General features: G+C 40.6%; 1 protein-coding gene, 1 long non-coding RNA gene and 1 pseudogene across 8 annotated transcripts in view; 2 read left to right on the top strand and 1 right to left on the bottom strand.

Moving 5' to 3' along the window:
* LOC129862012 (rho GTPase-activating protein 17-like) overlaps window positions 1–10,140 on the bottom strand; it is a 61,639-nt gene extending 51,499 nt beyond the window's left edge. Inside the window, exon 1 of one of the 7 annotated variants that reach the window (XM_055933326.1) lies at window positions 9,649–10,140. In XM_055933326.1, the coding sequence (XP_055789301.1) occupies window positions 9,649–9,713 (65 nt within the window). In that variant the 5' untranslated portion in view covers window positions 9,714–10,140. Of the gene's footprint in view, window positions 1–181; window positions 949–2,498; window positions 3,313–9,648 lie in introns of those variants that run through there. The other 6 variants (XM_055933295.1, XM_055933337.1, XM_055933357.1 and 3 more) reach the window with 6 other exon arrangements.
* LOC129862042 (uncharacterized) lies at window positions 3,443–6,846 on the top strand. Its single transcript, XR_008760713.1, has 8 exons — window positions 3,443–4,739; window positions 4,827–5,003; window positions 5,094–5,155; window positions 5,238–5,324; window positions 5,412–5,693; window positions 5,773–5,808; window positions 5,907–6,461; window positions 6,741–6,846. It is a non-coding gene; the product is annotated as an uncharacterized LOC129862042 (long non-coding RNA).
* Window positions 10,141–12,271: 2,131 nt separating the features above from the next.
* On the top strand, window positions 12,272–17,578 carry LOC129859786 (leucine carboxyl methyltransferase 1-like; annotated as a pseudogene).
* Window positions 17,579–21,952: the final 4,374 nt, after the last annotated feature.

Here is a 21,952-nt window from a genome sequence, read left to right as displayed (position 1 = left end):
AATCATCTCACCACTCTGCTTGAAAAGGCCACATCTATCTTCACCAATGTACAGATCTAATCCCACCATCACCACAGAGGTACCTCACCAGTTTCTATCTGTCTGAGGCGTTCAAGAACTTGGGAGCTCAAATCAAGAAACGAGAGCAGGTAAGGATTCACATCGTCTTTGACACAGTTACCTCCCTGGCGTTGGTCACGCCAGTGTTTTTCCACCCATTCTCTCTTCTTAGAAACAGCACTTCTCTGGGAGGCCATTTCCTGTTTGGTGAAGAATGAGAGATTTCCTCAGAGTGGCTGACTGCTGAACACAGTGTTCTGCTCCGGCACAATCACAGGAACAGGCTAAGGGCCCTCGTCTAGCACACACATTCACATGCACGCTTGTAGCTTGCACACAAACAGATCCTCACACACACAAGTCTGCTTTCCGCATCACACACACACTCTCCTGATTTACTGTTAGTCAAATACAGTGAAGAAATGTTGAGTATGTTGACCCTGAGCCAGCGGCACAGCGCTGAAGGAACATTAAGGGAATAGTCTGAGCACTCTCGGGATACGGTTACACACAAATAAACATGCCAGGATTAGTCCTAATTGAGGGTGGCAACATGGATGTTTCTCAGTGCTAAATTGCCAATCAAATGATGCCAGTGGGACAAAAAGTACAGAGTAGCTTAGCCATGCAGATCTTTTATAGAATTAGAGCTAGATCCTTTGAACATTGTTTCTCCCCATAGAATTATAAAATTGTAGAATGGACATTGATTCAAATCTATGTTCCATTCCACAATCCACATATTTGTGGCATTCCCACAGATGATTTCTAGGTGACTTTTTTATACTTTAACGAGAGCAGAGCAAAATGTCCCAGTCTGAGATGTTATCTTGGCTGTTTTTCAAAACTCTTCAATTGCTTTCTTTCCTAGTCACCTTTCCTCCATCACCCAGGTGGGGCAGGGCAACGCAGGGCAGGCCTCTCCTTTTCAAGGGTACTGTTACAGGGAGGTTCTATATCTATCGCCATGGGAAAAAACCTATGGAATTAGAGATCCGATGCCAAGATATTCCCAAAGATTGCACTTCTTCAAAGGGCTGTTCTCTGAAGGGTGGTTCCACTACTGGCAATTTGGCCAGGGTGCCTAGGCTATGGTTGAGTGAGGCAATCGTGCCTGGTCTGATTAATCAGGCTCTAATACCCAATTAATTGGTATATACAACCTGCAACTACTGCCTGCTAAATTTTGTAATTGTTCCTTACGAGCCAGAATGTAGAAAAAAAAATATTAAACTTACTCTACCAGTTGTCTGTGTGGTCTGTCCTTCAGCTGCTCGAAATGAGACAAAATATTGTTCTTGTTTTTTTTTTTTTTATCTTAAATACATATCTACAATTCAAAACAACAAAAAGGTATGGATTCTTCTCCATCCTCCCCTGATTGAGAATATAAATGTTTTATTGTCATGGCATGCTTAGTTCAATAGCTATTTACGAGAAAATACGGAATACATAAAACTAACTTTACCTCGTGACAAACCGAACCAAATGCTACCGGCTCTCTAAATCAGGTAAACAATACTTTCCTGTGGATATTTTGCCTCAAATTTCGAGCAGCTGAAGGACAAACCACACAGACAACCGGTAGAGTAGGCCTTCAAAATTCTGGGTTGTACAATACATTTACACGATTTACAGGCATTAATTGCAGATGGTATATACCAATGAATTGTGTATTACAGACTGATTCATCCGACTATATCGTGCCATACTTACCTCAAGCATTATGTAGCTTGTTTAATGCGTTATGCATTAAATCTAGCTGACTGTAAGTGTGTACCAAATGCAACTCCAGAGGGTTTGAATTGGCAGTTGTGTGTTTAGCCTGAGTGAAAGTGGAATGGAAGAACATGGCATGACTCCATTATTTGAATCTCTTCTTTAATGTCAGTTAGATTGGGGACAAGTTGAATAACAGTTGTTGCAGGGCATGCACTTTCCTGTCCATGCATCTCCAGCATCTGCCATTTGTTGCTAGGTCATGTGAAGTAGTGCAACGCCACAGTCCTTGGATAAGAGCTGTCAAATATCTTTAGCTTGCTCAGCAGTAGGAGGTGCAAATCTGCCTGTTACCGATGTAAATGTGCGGAATGCATTCTGGCGAATAGATGTGAGCTAAATTCATCATGAAACTAACTGGAAACTTTTAGACTTACAGTCATGTAACAAAACCGTTATACAGAAACCTCAGCACTCTTTCCTTGATGCATAATACTCCAGATAAAATGGGACAATAATATTAGATCTATGATAAAAGCCTTGGCGTTACCAGCTGTTGGTACAAAACATTTTTTTATTCAGCCAAATGAACTGACAATATGGCATTACAACGATATAGAAAAATCAGCGAAAACTCCCTACCCCCAACGCCGCACTTAACAATAAAAGACAGAACTTGCTAGCTAGTTAACAATTTAGCAACAGCTAACGTTACTTGCCTGCCAACTGTTTGGTTGGCGAGTTGTTTCATCCGATTGAACTGTTTCTTCATTTTGCGTCCTTCTCCAGTGGAGTCGTGCTACTTTTTAGAGCTGGAAAAGTAAATCCTGTGATGTGCTTCATCAGACAAGAGTCATTTTGTTGGCCATGAAGTTCACAATATAGCCAACTAACAGTCAGTAGCTTTGTGTCGAAGATTAGCTTGCAGCTAGCTAAAGCTATGAACCAATTAAAATAGCTAGCTAGTTTAGGTTAGTCTTCAAGTAGTTGTTTCAGAAAAAAGTTATTCCGTCGTGTGCTGACGACATCGTTAAAGCCATGTATTTTATCAAAAAGCTAGCAAGCTATCCAGAGTTCCGCTGACTGCTTGCAGCCTTTATGCTGAATATCTATCTGGCTAACTAACGTCGACCGCTTTTCCCAATCAGCTAGCTAGCAGCACATCGCTCTCTTTGCCAGCACAAGCTGACGATGGCGTTGAATGGGTGTCAGAAGAATACGTAGCAAAAGCATCCATCTACCGCCATCCCCAGCACTGTTAAATGTGCTGCTGACTGTGGGGCTTGGGATAGTTTACGAAAGTCATCTTGCTCGCTCCAGTGACACAATTCAGTACTGCAGAATTTGCACTGACCTCTGGATGAGTTTTTATCATGAAGATGTTGAATATACCAACATTAAGCAGCAAAATGTACACATAGCTATTAAAACAATCAGTTCAGTTGAAATATCAAACTGTTGTTCAATGACATACATAATCAGTTGTTGACAGCAGGCCTCGTCTTCAACAACAATTTATCATCAAATTTCACTCCCTAATCGCCCATGGAGCGCATAGCCGCACGCGCGCCAACCAGTGACGTCTCAATACACGTCTACTTACGTTGAACCTTATAAAATGGACTGTATTGCAGATAGATGGACATGTGTTGTCATCTGATTCCTCATGATTAATGTACAACAATTTCATTAATTTAAATAATCTTAAAGTAGATAAGAAAAACAGAAGGTAGAAGATTTTACTGATAAAGTTGCCATGGCCAGGTGGAGTATGGATAATGAATTATTATGGCTACCATATTTTATTGCTCCAAATCCACTTGGATTGGCTACACTAGCCTAGCCTGGCTGACGCGACTCACGAGTTAGGAGTCAACCAGACTAACATTTGCATTCCTGAGCCCACCAAGTCTGGCATTAAAATAAATGTAATTATTTCATACACTAAACTAGATGTCTCAATTGAAGTCTACATAATCAAAATCACTGTCAAATTGAATTTCTGTAACTCCCCCATACTTGATACCATAGACAGTAGCGATTTTAGTATGTAAACCTTGGTGGGGGGGTAGAAAGTGGGATGCATGCCAGCAAAGCCACTACACAACAGAACACAACACTAAACAATACACGAATTGCGCTATAACGGTGCCAAACGGTGCCCACAATCTGTTACGGCCTACATACAGCTGTCCCAACACCTTACCACTGCTACACCTGGGGCCTGTTGCACAAAAGTAGAATTAAGACATCCGGGATAAATGACTCAGCTGAGCTCAATGAAGCCAAAACATGTGCGTCCAGGCTTAATTGGTTACACAAAGACCAAGCCAGGATGAGCAGACACGGATTCATTAAGCCAGGTGAAACCAATCCTGGATAGGTGCGCGCTCACGGCTCACTCAAATAGACCCCGCCACAGATCACAGATTAATTGATTTACCATGGCAACTAGAGCCGAGTACTTTTCCCCGTCGGAAGCACAAATCCTCATGGAGGCATACGAGGAGGTAAAAGATATAATTAAGAAGAAAGGCAACACCGCCACAGTGATAAAGCAAAGAGAAAAAGCGTGGCAAAGTATTGCAGACCGCCTGAATGCGTAAGTAGTGCACAATTACACAGTCACCGCTCCGCTGAAACATCACAATTACAATTCAAATATTTAATTCACATCTCCAAAAATGCAGTTGTACTGTAATTATGAAACGGTTAAATTTTTAATTGAAATGCACTGCAGATATGAGTGAAATTGTGTAAAGTAACTCCATCACACTGTATAAAGCTATGATAAATTTTTTGATATTTTTACTGAAAACAAGACAAAAATACCAAGTAATTTTTTGCAGTGTGACTCCATTAAATGTGTGTGTGTGTGTGTGTGTGTGGATTAAACATGAACGGGCCAAAACGGACATGGCAGCAGGTCAAAATCAAATACAAGAACATTCTGCAGAATGGTATGGTCCCTGACTAATATTTAACAAAGCACAAGCATATATTGTACCCAGAAGGTGCCTGCTCACACATTGTCTGTACTGTTTTAGCAGTGAAAAAGAATACCCACAGACAAGGCACGGGTGGTGGGTCACCAAAGGCTGACCTTACCCCAGCAGAGGACATGGCCTTGGAGTTAAATAAAGGCAGGCCCGTCTTAGAGGGGATCCCTGGGGGGAAAGAGACGAGCATAGGTTCCTCCCAAGATGCCACCCGCTTCATTCAAGGTATGTCCTTCCATCTCTACATGGGATACAACCACATTCATATTGAATCAATTTGGACTGTCTGACTTTGGTTTACCTATTGCCTTGCAGTGTCTGGCAGCACTGTGTTCCTGTTAGAGCCACCAGCACAAGCACCAGACGATGCTGATCCAGTGAGTACTCCATCAAAGGCATACTGTAGGCCTGGCATGTCTTGTCTACTAGCTTCAATATGAATCCGATTAAATGTGATAGGGTGAAGGCCCCAGTGCAGCAGCAACAGCACATGATGGAGATGATGATGAGGAGGAGACCATCTCTCTGGATTCCAGAAGGCATGAGGTATCATGTTAAGACTGTGAAAGTACTATTTACTCTACAATGGTGAGGAGTCCTCATCAAAATCAAAAAATCTAATTTCTTTTACAGGACCCAGATGCTATACAGTGGGAAAACCAGCCTGGCAACATAGTGCGTATTAATAAAAGGACACCACATCCTGCCAAATTCCAGCTGCGCTAATTGTATTGTGTTCACAGAGCTCACAAGCTATCAGAAAGTTGTATGGCAACCACCTCCGGCGCCAAATAGAACTGGCAGACATAGACATTCAGTACAAGAAGAAAAAGATGGAAAATCTTGCACTGGAGTCCGAAATAAAAGGGGACAATTAGGAAACTGGACCTTGAAATAAAAAAACTTGAGAGGGAGGTGAGATATGCCTTCAATGTACATTGTATGCTAACTGTAACACAAATGTATTAATCATTATTTTTCTTTCCTCCCCCAGCTCCAAGAAGATGACACAGCTCAAAATAAAAATTAGGTATATTCTCGTAAAGTCAAGTGAGCCATGACATATGAGCTCTTATTGTGAGCACACAGGACGGTGGCATCTTTCTAAGGTTTTTTTTTTTTCCCCAGCAATCAGTACAACCAAGTCATCGTTATAAGGCATCGCCCTCTTTTGCCCACCCCCCCAGCACCAGGTGTGGCCACTAGCCTATATGAAGGCCCAAAATTGTGTGTTCCTTTCTGCTCTGACAATGGCATGCCCATTCGTGCGAGATGTGGTGGATGAAGAAGCACTTGTGCTGAGGAGAGCCTTCAGGTGAGAAAGGGTCTTCAGGGACCGGTTGGACCCACTGGCCTTCCCTGATGACCATCTATATGAAAGATACAGGTTTTCTGCAGATGGCATCAGGTATCTATGCAGACTACTGGGTCCCAGGATTAAGCACCGCACTGCACGGAGCCATGCACTGAGTGTGGAGCAAATGGTTTGTGTGGCCTTGCGCTTTTTTGCTAGTGGAGCCTTCCTGTACTCAGTGGGGGATGCAGAACAGCTGAACAAGGCCACAATTTGCCGCACAATAAGGAGTGTGTGTCTGGCTATCAAAGCATTAGCAGATGTCTTCATCTCCTTCCCTGGCCACAGAAGACTCTGTGACATCAAAGAGGAGTTCTATAGGATTGCAGGTAAGAGGATCTACAAATTACAGGACAACTGTTAACACATAGTAGGATACTCATTACTTTGTGTGACAGGTTTCCCCAATGTCATTGGTGCAGTGGACTGCACACACATGGATAAAAGCCCCCTCAGGTGCCCATGAGGCCGATTTTGTGAATAGGAAATCCTTTCACAGCATTAATGTTCAGGTGAACATAACTTTTTGATATTGTCCATTGACGAACACTCTGCATTGCCAGTGATGTGCATTGATTGGTGTAATATTCCTCATCTTATGATTTCAGATGGTCTGCAATGCTGACTGTGTGATCAGCAATGTTGTGGCAAAATGGCCTGGCTCAGTCCATGACTCCAGAATCTTTCGGGCCTCTGAAATCTATCAGTGCCTATCACAAGGTAAGCCACACAACCCCTATTTATAACCATCATGGCTGTGTCAAGAATATCACTGTGTTTATGAGGTAGTAATGATGAGATTTTGTGTTGACAGGTGAATTCTCTGGTGTGTTGCTGGGAGACAGGGGGTATGGCTGCCAGCCTTTTCTCCTGACACCTTTCACAGACCCCCAGGAAGCACAGCAGGCCTACAACCATGCCCATGCCAGGACCAGGGCCAGAGTTGAAATGACCTTTGGCCTCCTGAAGGCACGCTTTCACTGCCTTCACAAATTAAGGGTCAGCCCTGTTAGGGCATGTGATATTACTGTGGCTTGTGCTGTCCTCCACAATGTGGCCTGCCTGAGGAAGGAGAGGGCCCCCAGAGTGCCACCAGCCATGGACTGGGACATTCGGCAATCTTCCCTGATGACGACAGTGGTCGGCTGCTGAGGGACCAATATGTGTTGAATTATTTTAGTTAGTATGTGTGCTTTCAATTTTGGTTAAATATGTCCTGCGGTGGCAGAGGAATTTGTCTTTTTTTGGGTTCGTTTTTTTACGAATTTGGCCTCTTATGATGTTTGTGCGGTATACTGTGTGTAATACAAGGCTGCAGGGAGGCTACTGCATCCATTCATTTGTCTGTTCAGTTGATGTGTATGGATTTGTCCTGCATTTATTTTAGTGTGCAGACATGCAGGGTGTGTTATACACATTCAAAGGTCTGTATATGTATCATTTTGTATAATATGCTTGGATTCTGTGCTTTCCATATTGTAGAGTCACTGTGACTTCAGTTTTGAAAGGAGCTGATGGTTTACCTGCTTTGTGTTGTCCTTATTCAATAAAGGAACATAATGTTACACATTGTGTTTTTATATTCATATGGAATGTGTATTTGTTTATATGACAGAGTACTAGGGCCACACTGAAGAAAAAGGATAAAGTCATAAATTTATGAGGCTGGTTCTTTCTGCAGAAAAGCTACATATTGTTTTTACAGTTTTGATACTTATGACAATGTGATACTTAATATTCTGCACATCAGCATGTCTTTGTTTATGAAACCATACTGAAGTACAATTTCACGAAATGCCCCACATCTGTCATTTTAACAACTGTCCTCCTTTAAAACAACTGGTTACAATATTATTACTTGTTTTTTTCCCCCTCTGTGGCCCTAATATTCTATCATTTTATATATAGCCTTATAGTCTATGGGAAACTGTAAATTATCTAATGATAGCAACATCATCTAAAAATTATTTTTTATCCGAAATTAATGATCACAAACGTTTAATGACAGTGGGTCTAGTTATATGTGATAACAATGTATAGTGAGCAGTGAAATAACTATTGGTTTCCATTTGTGGTGACTGCTGACTGACATTAGGGATGAGATTAAATAGATCCTGGAATTTAGCCTGGTCTGGAGCAGGCTAGCTCCACAGAATAAATCTCCATGGTAATTTATACCATAACATATCCTCCTGCCCCCTATCCATCTTTAGTGCAACCGGATTACGGATCAATTGAGCCAGGATCACCAAGATATCCTGGCTTAATCCCTTATCCTAGTTTTGTGCAACAGGCCCCTGGCTATCAGCGGAGGCTTGTCTGTTTGCAAAACAGTTCATTCAGCCTCATTTACTGTCTTTAAAAAAAACATAGCTGATATAGCTGACTTGCTAAAACAAATGTGGTTTCTACTGACAATTGAGATGCACAATCTATGGCATAAGGAAACGATGAGCAGATAAGAGGCTATTCGTAATTTGAGCGAGCTAGGACGGCACTTTTGAAATAAACAGCAACAGAATTCAAAACATGGGCAGTTCTTACAGCGTTCTCCCTGTAAACCATGTCAGAACCATAAATATAAATAAAGGGGGCATATAAACCATACATAAAGAACCATAAATAAAGGATAAATAAAGGGAGCATATAAGCAGACAATGAAAACTCTTACAATATTCAATGATTACATTTCTCAAAAACAGGTTATAGGCTACATGTGCACCACCAAGTCAGAACAGTAGGTGAAATTAAGAGATTAAAATATAACAAATTATTTGGGTGAGGCACATGGGCTACTAACAGCTTGCTACACCACATACACTTAGTCAGTGGTAGAAAAAGTACCCAATTGCCATACTTGAGTAAAAGTAAAGATACCTTAATAGAAAATGACTCAAGTAAAAGTCACCCAGTAAAATACTACTTGAGTAAAAGTTAAGTATTTGGTTTAAAATATACTTAAGTATCAAAAGTAAATGTAATCGCTAAAATATACTTAAGTATAAAAATTAAAAGTATAAATCATTTAAAATGTCTTATATTACACAAACCAGACGGCATCATTTTCTTGATTTTTATTTACGGATAGCCAGAGGCACACTTCAACACTCAGACATAATTTACAGACAAAGCATGTGTTTAGTGAGTCCACCAGATCAGAGGCAGTAGGGATGGCCAGGGATGTTCTCTTGATAAGCGAGTGAATTAGACAATTTTCCTGTCCTGCTAATCATTCAAAATGAAACGAGTACTTTTGGGTGTCAGGGAAAATGTATGGAGTAAAAAGTACATTTTTCTTTAAGAATGTAGTGAAGTAAAAGTAAAAGTTGTCAAAAATATAAATAGTAAAGTAAAGTACAGATACTCTAAAAAACTACTTAGGTAATACTTTAAAGTATTTTTACTTAAGTACTTTACACTACTGCACTTAGTATTACTTTCTTAGCTACAGTATACATATCTTCCTGGCATATTACATCATTTATGCAGCAGCATACAAGACATGTTTGGACTCACCGTTGTGCTGTGCTCAGTTGAACAGGAAGGTGGCGCGGCGGTCCTTCGTGGGCAAATTTTGTCATAAAACTTTTTCATCAAAGTCTGGCATTTTCTTGATTTATTGTGCTTTCATAACAACCGGGAACTGGGGGTAAAATATATAAAATCATGATGACATCAGTGATCTTCAGGTCGTTGCTCTAGAAAGAGGCCAGAGTTCCCGATTTACAATTCCGAGTTGGATGAAAGTTCAAAACGTATTTTCCCAGTCCCAGTTATCTTGAACTCACTTTGCGTTTACAGTTGTTATGAGCGCGGTACAAATCATGCTTCATTGACAGCATGGCCAATGTTAAATGTTTATAACTTGAAACTAATAAAAGAGAACCTAAATCTTAGACTTGGGACCACACCGCCACTCCACTGAATAGCAGGCTAATGATTGATTTGCAAAGCTTGCAGTTAGCCACTGATTCCTTCCAAACCACTCATTGTTGAATTTGCGATTTCAAACTTGTTGTGTAATATTTATGTCCAATGAGCACCGATACGTTTCATCTATAATTTCTCTTCATTATTTCTCTTCATATGACAAGGATTAAAAAGGATTTGCCAGTAGATTGTCAACTTCATTCATGATGATGACTGCTAGCTAAGATTTTGAAAGTCTGATGTTGACATGATCAGTCCAATCAAAGCTACTGTAGATATAACGTGATTTGATGTCATTTTATCTGTGGCCAATGACCTTGAGCCTACTTGGATGGGCACTTCTAATGTAACTCTATGGCAGCACCCAAGGAGCTTGAATTTTTTTCAAGCTCTACCCTTAGACTTGGCAGTGACGTAGTGTCGTTATGAGTGACAGAACACTGAGCCAATCACGGCGCAAAGCTCCGTATTTTCTGCTGGCTTGCCTCAACACCACAGAAAGCACTGTGCTAGGCTGAAACACCTGCATTTTGGATCTCCCTTACTCAAGAAAACAAAAAAGAGACCATGTTTGTATGCAGCTTTATTAACTTAATGATTTTTTAAATTATTTTTTTACATTGTTTGAAAACTGATGTGACATGCCAAAATAATATGTGATAAGTAATATGCCAAAATAACATGCAAAACAGACAGGCCTAAAAAAAAAAAAAAAAAACGTATGACGGTTGCCGCTGGACATAGATGCTTGATGCTTGATAGTATGCTTGATAGTGTAGCGACCCGCACAGACAGCTGTGTGTTATGTGTTATGCTATTAGTTGGTTGTGTTGTACTTACCAGTACCTAGTGTTCGCGGGGTCCGACATGCCAATCAACCTGCTATCTGCCAATCATGAGAATGCCTGGAATGTTCTGATTTTGGGCATCCTGGTGGTTGGTGGAGTGGCGTGGGGGCTTGGCAGGGGGATGGAGCATTGCAAGTTAAGACCATGTTTAGCCATTGTTCTCTCTCTTACGTCTGGTCTTCGCAAGAGAAGGTCACGGTTGTTTTCTAGGGTATCTTTCATTTATTTGGCGTGGGCTACGGCCAAACTGTAGCCTGTGTGGAGTTTGGTTACTAAACCGTAAATTCGTAAACTCAATCCTCTGTCTGGACAATTGTTCCTTTATGAGCTAGCCAGGTCATTACAATACATTATAACAATCCCAAGTAAATTTGATGCGTCTCTAGTATTACACATTGTAACAATCCCAGATCTGTTGAGATGTAACCTAACGTAGCAGACGTAAAATAGATATCTAATATCGTTCTAATGCATTTCATGTATTGGTTGTGGCAGATAGAGACAAGGCCAATGAAAACGTAGGAAAATAAATTGAGCGTTGCATTATGGGTAAATATACTGTAGGTGCCGGAAGTTGAAGACAGACTATTTCAGCTTAGCTCAGAATTTCTTGCATAAGTTGTGACAGTACATTATTTAACTGTTGTTAATAATATCAACTTCGCCCATATACTTGAGTTTGACCACCTGCCCGGCAAAGTGTTTTTGCTCGGCTGCGAAGCAACGGTCAAAGCTAACCAATGTTAGCCACATTGGAACAGCTGATGCATGTGGTGTTGCAGAAGACAGTTGTTTTTCAAATGTACAAGCTGCTGCTTAGCTAGGTGATCCGAATTGCAACATTGTATGCGCAACAAGTAAATTGCCTCCCTTGGGTGCACTTGTAGCTACCTGCTTACCAGCAACATGAAACGTTTATCTATTGAGCCACATAGTGGTGGAAGAAGCAACCAGCCTGCCTTTAGTATTTATTCAGATTGTACACAGTAAATGACACGCCCATATTTAATCATGCAATATTACTTTTCTCTTATCCTGTCATAAATGGGAGCGTATTATTTTTTTTATACTGCATTTGGGCATGTTATACTTGCCATTTGTTTGATTTTCAGATATACAACCACTAAAGGCTACTGGACAGACCCCTATGTCCAGTATTTTGTGAGGCCGGTATGAGAATGAAAGGCTCCAGAAATCAACAGAGGCAAGTCAATGTATATATCTGCCAGACCCAAAAACACATTTGTAAAAAAAAAAAAAAAAAGAAGAAGAAAAAAAACTAGCTTGAAGAAGGTCTGCTTCATACTATGTTACTAAATCTCTGTTGTCTTCTGTTAGGTTACTATGCCTGTTTGTGGGGAATGAACCACCTGGATGCCTTCCTCAGGAAAACAGTGTGTAACTGTCAGATAGTGAACCTGGGGGCAGGGCTGGACACCACTTTCTGGAGGTTAAAGGTACAGGTCTAATAATCCCATTAAACAAATGCATTTATTTTACTGTACAATCCATGCTTGTCCTTGGTTTGTACTTTCATTGTCTTTCGTTTGTCATATTTGTGTTTTTAGGATGAAAACCTCAACCAAATTGCTGGCAGGAAAATACACAACAAAAAGTAAGCCGTTTTATTTTTCCTCTGGAAAACTTCATATACATCACAGTTTTAGGTTTTATTTGTATTTACATAATTGTGGTCTCAGTAATGTCAGAAATTGAACTGTAAGAGGGAGGCAGAGCCTGTCCAGCTAAACTTGTAGAGAGATCATCTCTTAATAGAAACACACCTTAATGTGTAGTTATAATGTTGTGCACCTCTTCAGGACAAAACCACTGCTGTCAATACTTCTTATTGAGACCTATTCCACAGATTCATTATTACTAAGTATTGACATTAAAGACATTGACTGATACAAATCAACATGATAAATGAATGGGATTGTCTCTTATGGTGACAATTGATTTTCACTTAGTTTTCATTTGTATTGTCTGTGTGTGTTTCAGATGGCCACAGCCTAGACTCAGACATGCACTGCATCATCGGTGCTGACCTCAGGGACATCCCAGGCCTAGATGACAAACTGAAGAAGTTCCACCTCAACCCAGAGTCAGTGAAAATAACATATTGAATATGTTTTGTTAGACTGCTTTGTAAGAGTCTAGCCAATTGAAGTAGCAGTATACGGCTGTATCAGTGGATCAGCAGTTGTGCTGTAGAAGTACAGTAGTAGGTTTGGTATGGGATTGATGTCTTGGGCTGGCAGTGTTCTTTCACTGTACCTAACTCGTATTCATGGTTTTGGCCAACGCGGCCGAGTGTTCCGCAGTCAGTTCCTGATCACGACAATCATATACAGTTCAGTCAGAAGTAGAGGTTGACCGATTATGATTTTTCAACGCCAATACCGATTTTTGGAGGACCAAAAAAAAAGACGATACCGATTAATCGGCCAATTTATTTATTTGTAATAATGATAATTACAACAATACTGAATGAACACTTTTATTTTAACTTAATATATTACATTAATAAAATCAATTTAGCCTCAAATAAATAATGAAACATGTTCAATTTGTTTTAAATAATGCAAAAACAAAGTGTAGGAGAAAAAAGTAAAAGTGCAATATGTGCCATGTAAAAAAGCTAACGTTTAAGTTCCTTGCTCAGAACATGAGAACATATGAAAGCTGGTGGTTACTTTTAACATGAGTCTTCAATATTCCCAGGTAAGAAGTTTCAGGTTCTAGTTATTTTAGGAATATTTCTCTCTATACCATTTGTATTTCAAATACCTTTGAATATTGGATGTTCTTATAGTCACTATAGTATTGTCAGTGTAACAGTATAGCTTCCGTCCCTCTCCTCGCCCCTACCTGGGCTCGAACTAGGGACACATCGACAACAGCCACCCTCGAAGCATCGTTACCCATCGCTCCACAAAAGCCTGCTTGCTGAGCAAGGGGCACAACTACTTCAAGGTCTCAGAGCGAGTGACGCCACCGATTGAAATGCTATTAGCGCGCACCCCGCTAACTAGCTAGCCATTTCACATCGGTTACACCAGCCTAATCTCGGGAGTTGATAGGCTTGAAGTCATAAACAGCTCAATGCTTGAAGCACAGCGAAGAGCTGCTGGCAAATGCAAAAAAGTGCTGTTTGAATGAATGCTTACGAGCCTGCTGCTGCCTACCACCGCTCAGTCAGACTGCTCTATCAAATATCAAATCATAGACTTAATTATAACATAAGACACAGAAATACGAGCCTTAGGTCATTAATATGGTCAAATCTGGAAACTATCATTTCAAAAACAAAACGTTTATTCTTTCAGTGAAATACGGAACTTGTTCCGTATTTTATCTAACGGGTGGCATCCCTAAGTCTAAATATTGCTGTGACATTGCACAACCTTCAATGTTATGTCAAAATTATGTTAAATTCTGGCAAATTAATTACGGTCTTTGTTAGGAAGAAATGGTCTTCACACAGTTCGCAACGAGCCAGGCGGCCCAAACTGCTGCATATACCCTGACTCTGCTTGCACGGAACGCAAGAGAAGTGACACAATTTCCCTAGTTAAAAGAAATTCATTTTTAGCAGGCAATATTAACTAAATAACTAAATTAACTAAACTTTAAAAAAATATATACTTGTGTATTGATTTTAAACAAAAGCATTAATGTTTATGGTTAGGTACACATTGGTGCAACGACAGTGCTTTTTTTGCGAATGTGCTTGTTAAATCATCACCCATTTGGCAAAGTAGGCTGTGATTCGATGAGAAATTAACAGGCACCGCATCGATTATATGCAATACAGGACAAGCTAGATAAACTAGTAATATCATCAACCATGTGTAGCTAACTAGTGATTATGTTAAGGTTGATTGTTTTTTATAAGATAAGTTGCTAGCTAGCATTAAACTTACCTTGGCTTCTTGCTGCACTCGCGTAACAGGTAGTCAGCCTGCCACGCAGTCTCCTCGTGGAGTGCAATGTAATCGGCCACAATCGGTGTCCAAAAATGCCGATTACCGATTGTTATGAAAACTTGAAATCGTCCCTAATTAATCGGCCATTCCGATTAATCGGTCGACCTCTAGTCAGAAGTTTACATACACCTTAGCCAAATACATTTAAACTCAGTTTTTCACAATTCCTGACATTTAATCCAAGTAAAGATTCCCTGTTTTAGGTCAGTTAGGATCACCACTTTATGTTAAGAATATGAAATGTCAGAATAATAGTAGAGAGAATTATTTATTTCAGCTTTTATTTCTTTCAGTACATTTCCAGTGGGTCAGAATTTTACATACACTCAATTAGTATTTGCCTTTAAATTGTTCAACTTGGGTCAAACGTTTTGGGTAGCCTTCCACAAGCTTCCCACAATTAGTTGGGTGAATTTTGGCCCATTCATCCTGACAGTGCTGGTGTAACTGAGTCAGGTTTGTAGGCCTCCTTGCTCGCACACACTTTTTAAGTTCTGCCCACAGATTTTCAATAGGATTGATGTCAGGGTTTGTGATGGCCACTCCAATACCTTGACTTTGTTGTCCTTAAGCCATTTTGCCACAACTTTGGAAGTATGCTTTGGGTCATTGTCCATTTGGAAGACCCATTTGCGACCAAGCTTAAACTTCCTGACTGATGTCTTGAGGTGTTGCTTCAATATGTCCACATAATTTTCCTAACTCATGATGTCATCTGTTTTGTGAAGTGCACCAAGTCCCTCCTGCAGCAAAGCACCCCCACAACATGATGCTGCCACCCCCGTGCTTCAAGGTTGCGATGGTGTTCTTCGGCTTGCAAGCCTCCCCCTTTTTCCTCCAAACATAACGATGGTCATTATGGCCAAACAGTTCTATTTTTGTTTCATCAGACAAGAGGACATTTCTCAAAAAAGTATGATCTTTGTTCCCATGTGCAGTTGCAAACTGTAGACTGGCTTTTTTATGGCGGTTTTGGAGCAGTGGTTTCTTCCTTGCTGAGCGGCCTTTCAGGTTATGTTGATATAGGACTTGTTTTACTGTGGATATAGATACTTTTGTACCTGTTTACTCCAGCATCTTCACAAGGTCCTTTGCTGTTGTTCTGGGATTGATTTGCACTTTTCGCACCAAAGTACGTTCATCTCTAGGAGACAGAACGCGCCTCCTTCCTGAGCGGTATGACGGCTGCGTAGTCCCATGGTGTTTATACTTGCATACTATTGTTTGTACAGATGAGCGTGGTACCTTCAGGCGTTTAGAAATTGCTCCCAAGGATGAACCAGACTTGTGGAAGTCGACAAAAAAAAATTCTGGGGTCTTGGCGGATTTATTTTGATTTTCCCATGATGTCAAGCAAAGAGGCACTGAGTTTGAAGGTAGGCCTTGAAATACATCCACAGGTACACCTCCAACATGATGGATTGTTTTGGCCAGGTGATGATTGAGAATCTGCAGCGTTGTCAGTGTAACCTGGCAGGAGTGGGGGTGTGTCAGTCACTGGAATCCCAGGTACAGTACCCTCAATCCTCTAGCAACTATACAACAACCTTACAACAACATATCAAAACACCTTTTTGTTAGATCTGAAGGGACGTTACAGATAAATATAAAGGAAGCGCTGATAATGGGGCATGGATAGATAAGGTACAAATTGTGACGCAAATGCTGTCTATATGTTGCTGAGTGGGTGCCTTCCAGGCCTGTATAGAGGGACACTTTTGTGATTAGGAGATCCCAAATCTGTGTTTACAACAGCTGCGTCAGTCTCCTGATTTCTCACAGTCTGAAACCAAACCACGGTCTCAGGGCCGAAGACTTATGAAGTCACTTAGTCAAGAGTTTTGCTTGCTTTAGAAAGTTTACATTTTAGTCATTTAGCAGACGCTCTTATCCAGAACAACTTACAGGAGCATTTCGGGTTAAGTGCCTTGCTCAAGGGCACATCGACACCTTGTCGGCTCGGCGTTTCGAACCAGCGACCTTTCGGTTACTGGCCCAATGCTCTTAACCGCTAGGCTAGCTGCCTCTCTATTTTTTCACTCATTATGATATGTTGCTTGGAAATATTAAGTATTGAAACTTGATCAAATGTCACCCCAAACACTGAACCAGAATCTGGGCCTTACAGGAGACGTTGATATGGTGAATCTCCTTTAAGCCCAGGAAGCAGCCATTGAACCTGCCATTCACCAGCTTTTCAAGCTAAATAATGTCAAAACATGTTCATTACTCACCAAATATGGAGTTTTGATTAGCAACTATCGTCATTTACTGCCGGTATGAGTACTAAATCATGACAATTAAACGACAAATCCCAAGTGTTGATTTTGTGCAAGACATTCCCTGAAGTGGAACATGTTTGCATTAGTAGAAAGAGCACTTCCTAAAGACGGGCTGGGAGAATGTAGATGCTCTGGATACGATGACTGTGTACAGTGTTATACCTCAGGATGACGTGGCAAGGTAAAACACACTGTTACATACAGTAGGCCAATGGTACATCTCATGTTATTCCTCCGTTTTCACATTGTTTAGATTTAATAAGTTTCTCCACCTTTGTTTCTACAGAATAGAGCATCTGGAGTTTCTGGATGAAAAGGAACTTCTGCAGCAGCTCCTCCAACACTCAGTATCTGCTGGGCCACCAAGGACAAGTTCAAGCAGGTACATATGGGTTAGATTAGTCACATACACATTATTTGTAAGTCTGTACATTTGGATACAGAACATTGTTTTATTTCTATCGCTATTCATGACAAGATGACCAATGACACTATTGTCTGCTTGTTTCAGGACTCTCACAAGTTGCTTTCTGAACCTGGACTGTCTTGTCTTAAGCCTGTTTATCTGTGCCATGAAAAAACCCATCAACACCTTCATATCAGACTCAAGTCTTGTCTGCTCTGTGGGAAATGCATGGCATCAGCAGAATTCTACTGAATGTGTTTCCGTTGCATCCCATAAGAGCAACCACTGTCTCCAACATGCTTTTGTGAAGAGAAGGGATGTTTCCGCTGGAAGTGTGATACAGTGCATTCGGAAAGTATTCAGACCCCTTGACTTTTTCCACATTTTGTTGCGTTACAGCCTTATTCTAAAATTGATTACATATATTTTTTTCCTCATCAATCTACGCACAATACCCCATAATGACAAAGCAAAAACAGGTTTTTAGAAATGTTTTCACATTAATACAAAAACAGAAATACCTTATTTACATAAGTATTCAGACTCTTTGTTATGGACTTGAAATTGAGCTCAGGTGCATCCCATTGATCATCCTTGAGATGTTTTACAACTTGGGAGTACACCTGTGGTAAATTCAATTGATTGGACATGATTTGGAAAGGCGCACACCTGTCTATATAAGGTCCCACAGTTGACACTGCATGTCAGAGCAAAAACCAAGTCATGAGGTCGAAGGAATTGTCTGTAGGGCTCTGACACAGGATTGTGTCGAGGCACAGATCTGGGGAAGGGTACCAATAAAATTATACTGCATTGAAAGTTTCCAAGAACAGTGGCCTCTGTCATTCTTAAATGTACGTTTGGAACCGCCAAGACTCTTCCTAGAGCTAAACTGAGCAATCGGGGGAGAAGGACAGGGAGGTGACCAAGAACATGATGGTCACTGACAGAGCTCCAGAGTTCCTTTGTGGAGATTGGAGAACCTTCCAGAAGGACAACCATTTCTGCAGCACTCCACCAATCAGGCCTTTATGGTAGAGTGGCCAGACTGAAGCCACTCCTCAGTAAAAAGCACATGACAGCCCGCTTGGAGTGTGTCAAAAGGCACCTAAAGGACTCTGACCATGAGAAACAAGATTCTCTCATCTGATGAAACCAAGATTGAACTCTGGCCAGAATGCCAATCGTCACGTCTGGAGGAAACCGGGCACCATCCCTATGGTGAAGCATGGTGGTGGCAGCATCATGCTGTGGGGATGTTTTTCAGCAGCAGGGACTGGGAGACTAGTCAGGATCGAGGGAAAGATAAACATAGCAAAGTACAGAGAGATCATTGATGAAAACCTGCTCAAGACCTCAGACTGGGGCGAATGTTCATCTTCCAACAAGACAATGCAATAGTGGCTTCGGGACAAGTCTCTGAATATCCTTGAGTGGCCCAAACTTGAACCCGTTCGAACATCTCTGGAGAGACCTGAAAATAGCTGTGCCTAACCTAACAGGGCTTGAGAGGATCTGCAGAGAAGAATGGGAGAAACTCCCCAAATACAGGTGTGCCAAGCTTGTAGCGTCATACCCAAGAAGACTCAAGGATGTAATCGCTGCCAAAGGTGCTTTAATAAAGTACTGAGTAAAGGGTCTGGGGGGGGGGGGGGATTAATAGATTTTAGAATAAGGATGTAATGTAACAAAATGTGAAAAAAGTCCAAGGGGTGTGAATTCTTTCCGAATGCACTGTGTGAATGACAAGACACTGGTAGCTTAAGGACATAAGCCCTAGCCTTCATTTCATTTTATCCATCGGTCTGCTCTGCACTGTCTGTTTCTAATGTTCATTCAGACAACATAAAGAAGGTTTTCTGGATGTTGGAGAAAAGTAAAAGGAATATTTATTTTTATTTGTCAAGTTTTTAATGTGCCATTGTGTTGTGAACTGAAATGTTTTGTTTATTTAGAAATGTATTGCTAAGACAGATATTTTCTTATGTATAGAAATTAGGAATTAATACTTTGGATGCACTTTAACGGATCTGTTTGATTCAATTGCTGGATTTGCAGTAGCAATAGATACAATTGCATGTAACTAGGAATCTTGTCTGAAAGAAATAAACAGGGCATTTTCACTCAGCAGAGCAATTTCAAGTCCTCGCAAGTGGTCCAACAGTACCAATGACATGACAATGCATGTCTATGGCGGTTGAATAAAGCTGTTTAATATTTGTTTATGAAAACCTGACCACCATCATGTGGTCAACAAACTGTACATTTGATACCATGAAAGTCCAATGTCATTTCCACATGGATGACACATTGTAGTTACAGGGCACAGAAAGGAAATGTTTGACTTTCGCCTGTCGCCCTCTGTGAACTGTGTCCTGATGGTCAGACCTGTGTTTTTACAGAGAAACATTAACCAAATATGACCTTGTGTACACTGAGGTAGAGATAGCAGCACTAGAGCACTGAAGACATGGTAAGGCTAGAGAGATGTTTATAACACTGAATTACAGTGCCTAGTAAAAATCCACACCACTTGCAGTCTTTGCATTATTTAGCTTATTTTAGCTGTTCTTGCCATAATATGGACTTGGTCTTTTACCAAATAAAGCTATCTTCTGTATACCACCCCTTCCTTGTCACAACTGATTGGCTCAAACGCATTAAGAAGGAAAGAAATTCCACCAATGAAATTTTACCAAGGCACACCTGATAATAGAATTCCAGGTGACTTAATGAAGCTGGTTGAGAGAATGGCAAGAGTGTGCAAAGCTGTTATCAAGGCTACTTTGAATTATGTAAAATATATTTTGATTTGTTTAACACTTTTTTGGTTTCTACCTGATTCCATATGTGTTATTTCATACTTGTGATGTCTTCACTATTATTCTACAATGTAGAAAATAGTAAAAATAAAGAAAAACCCTTGAATTGCTAGGTGTGTCCAAACTTTTGACTGGTACTGTATATTAATTAAAAAGATAATACTTTTTTTTTTACACGATTTCCCAAAAGTAGTGCACTGGGCCTTTACTAGTCCTGTATTAGCGGACCAATATAGCCATCTGTAGCGCAGACAAACATTTTATAGGCACATCAGGTGCAGGAAATTAGGTGATCATCAGTCAGTGTCCCAGCTTGCAGAGCTGTGAGGCTGCTGGTTTTGTTTGGTGGACATGAGGCCTTTCGTTACGTTTTGAGTCTTTAGTTTGGGCATGCCTGTTTCTAGTTTTATTTTTTGTATATTTATTTTAGTCACCATCTGAACAAATAATAATCCGCTTGGCTGGCCGACCAAGAGGTCAAGAAGGAGCTGGCCCTGGACCCTGGTAAATTGGCTGTTTCCTGGGCACATGTACATTCAACACAGTCCTCATACGCTGATATTTCACATTGATGCACACCTTAAATCAGGTTACAGACCAGTTAACTAAACATAAGACCCCTAGACATAATGTGCATCAACATTAGGAGGATAGGTTTCGCAACATGTATTAACATCTGTTCCTCAAGGTTCTGTTTTAGGGCCACTATTGTTTTCACTATACACTGTATATTCTACCTCTTGGTGATGTCATTCGGAAACACAATGTCTACTTTCAATGCTATGTGGACGACACACATCTGTACATTTCGATGAAACATGGTGAAGGCCCAAAATTGCCTACCCTGGAAGCCTGTGTTTCAGACATAAGGAAGTGGATGATGGCAAATGTTTACGTTTAAACCTGGACAAAACATAGTTGCTAGTTCTAGGTACCAAGAAACAAAGGGATCTGCTTTTTGATCTGGCAATTCATCTTGATGGTTGTACAGTCGTCTTAAAGTGCGTTCTGTGTGGTGCGTATGTTGGATTTATCAAACGAATGGGTCAAACTGTATGTGTCAAACTGTATGCGTAGATGGCCTGACAGAAATGGCAGCAGAAGGTGAACGTTGAACTTTTGTTGCATACATATCCAGATGATGTAGCGTACTCTTTTGCGCAATGACGCTATTGGTGAAATCCTTTACCCTGAAAATAATTTATACCAGCCCACTGGTTTATCTATTTCCGATTAAAATCTTCCCATCACTGAAAGCAAATCTATAATCCGGAATGGCCTTATCATTAGGCTCGGGCAGTATACCGTATACAGGGGTATTTGGAAACGTTTTTCAATAAATATTAATATTTGTAGATACTTTTTAAGTAAATACCTGCAGTCAACTTGTGCAATACCTTAGGAGATAAAGCAGATTGTGTTCTTCATTTCACCTGTCACATTGTCACAGCTGGATTGCCTGACCTTGCAATTCATTTATTTTCATTTGCGCTCATTAGCATATTTAGCTAGCAGCCTCTATGGCAATTCGCTATGACTTGTG

Source organism: Salvelinus fontinalis, chromosome 1 (assembly GCF_029448725.1).
Source record: "Salvelinus fontinalis isolate EN_2023a chromosome 1, ASM2944872v1, whole genome shotgun sequence".
Classification (NCBI taxonomy): Eukaryota; Metazoa; Chordata; class Actinopteri; order Salmoniformes; family Salmonidae; genus Salvelinus; species Salvelinus fontinalis.
Note: the sequence above shows the minus strand (reverse complement) of the source record. Positions and strands in the feature narration are given on the sequence as shown.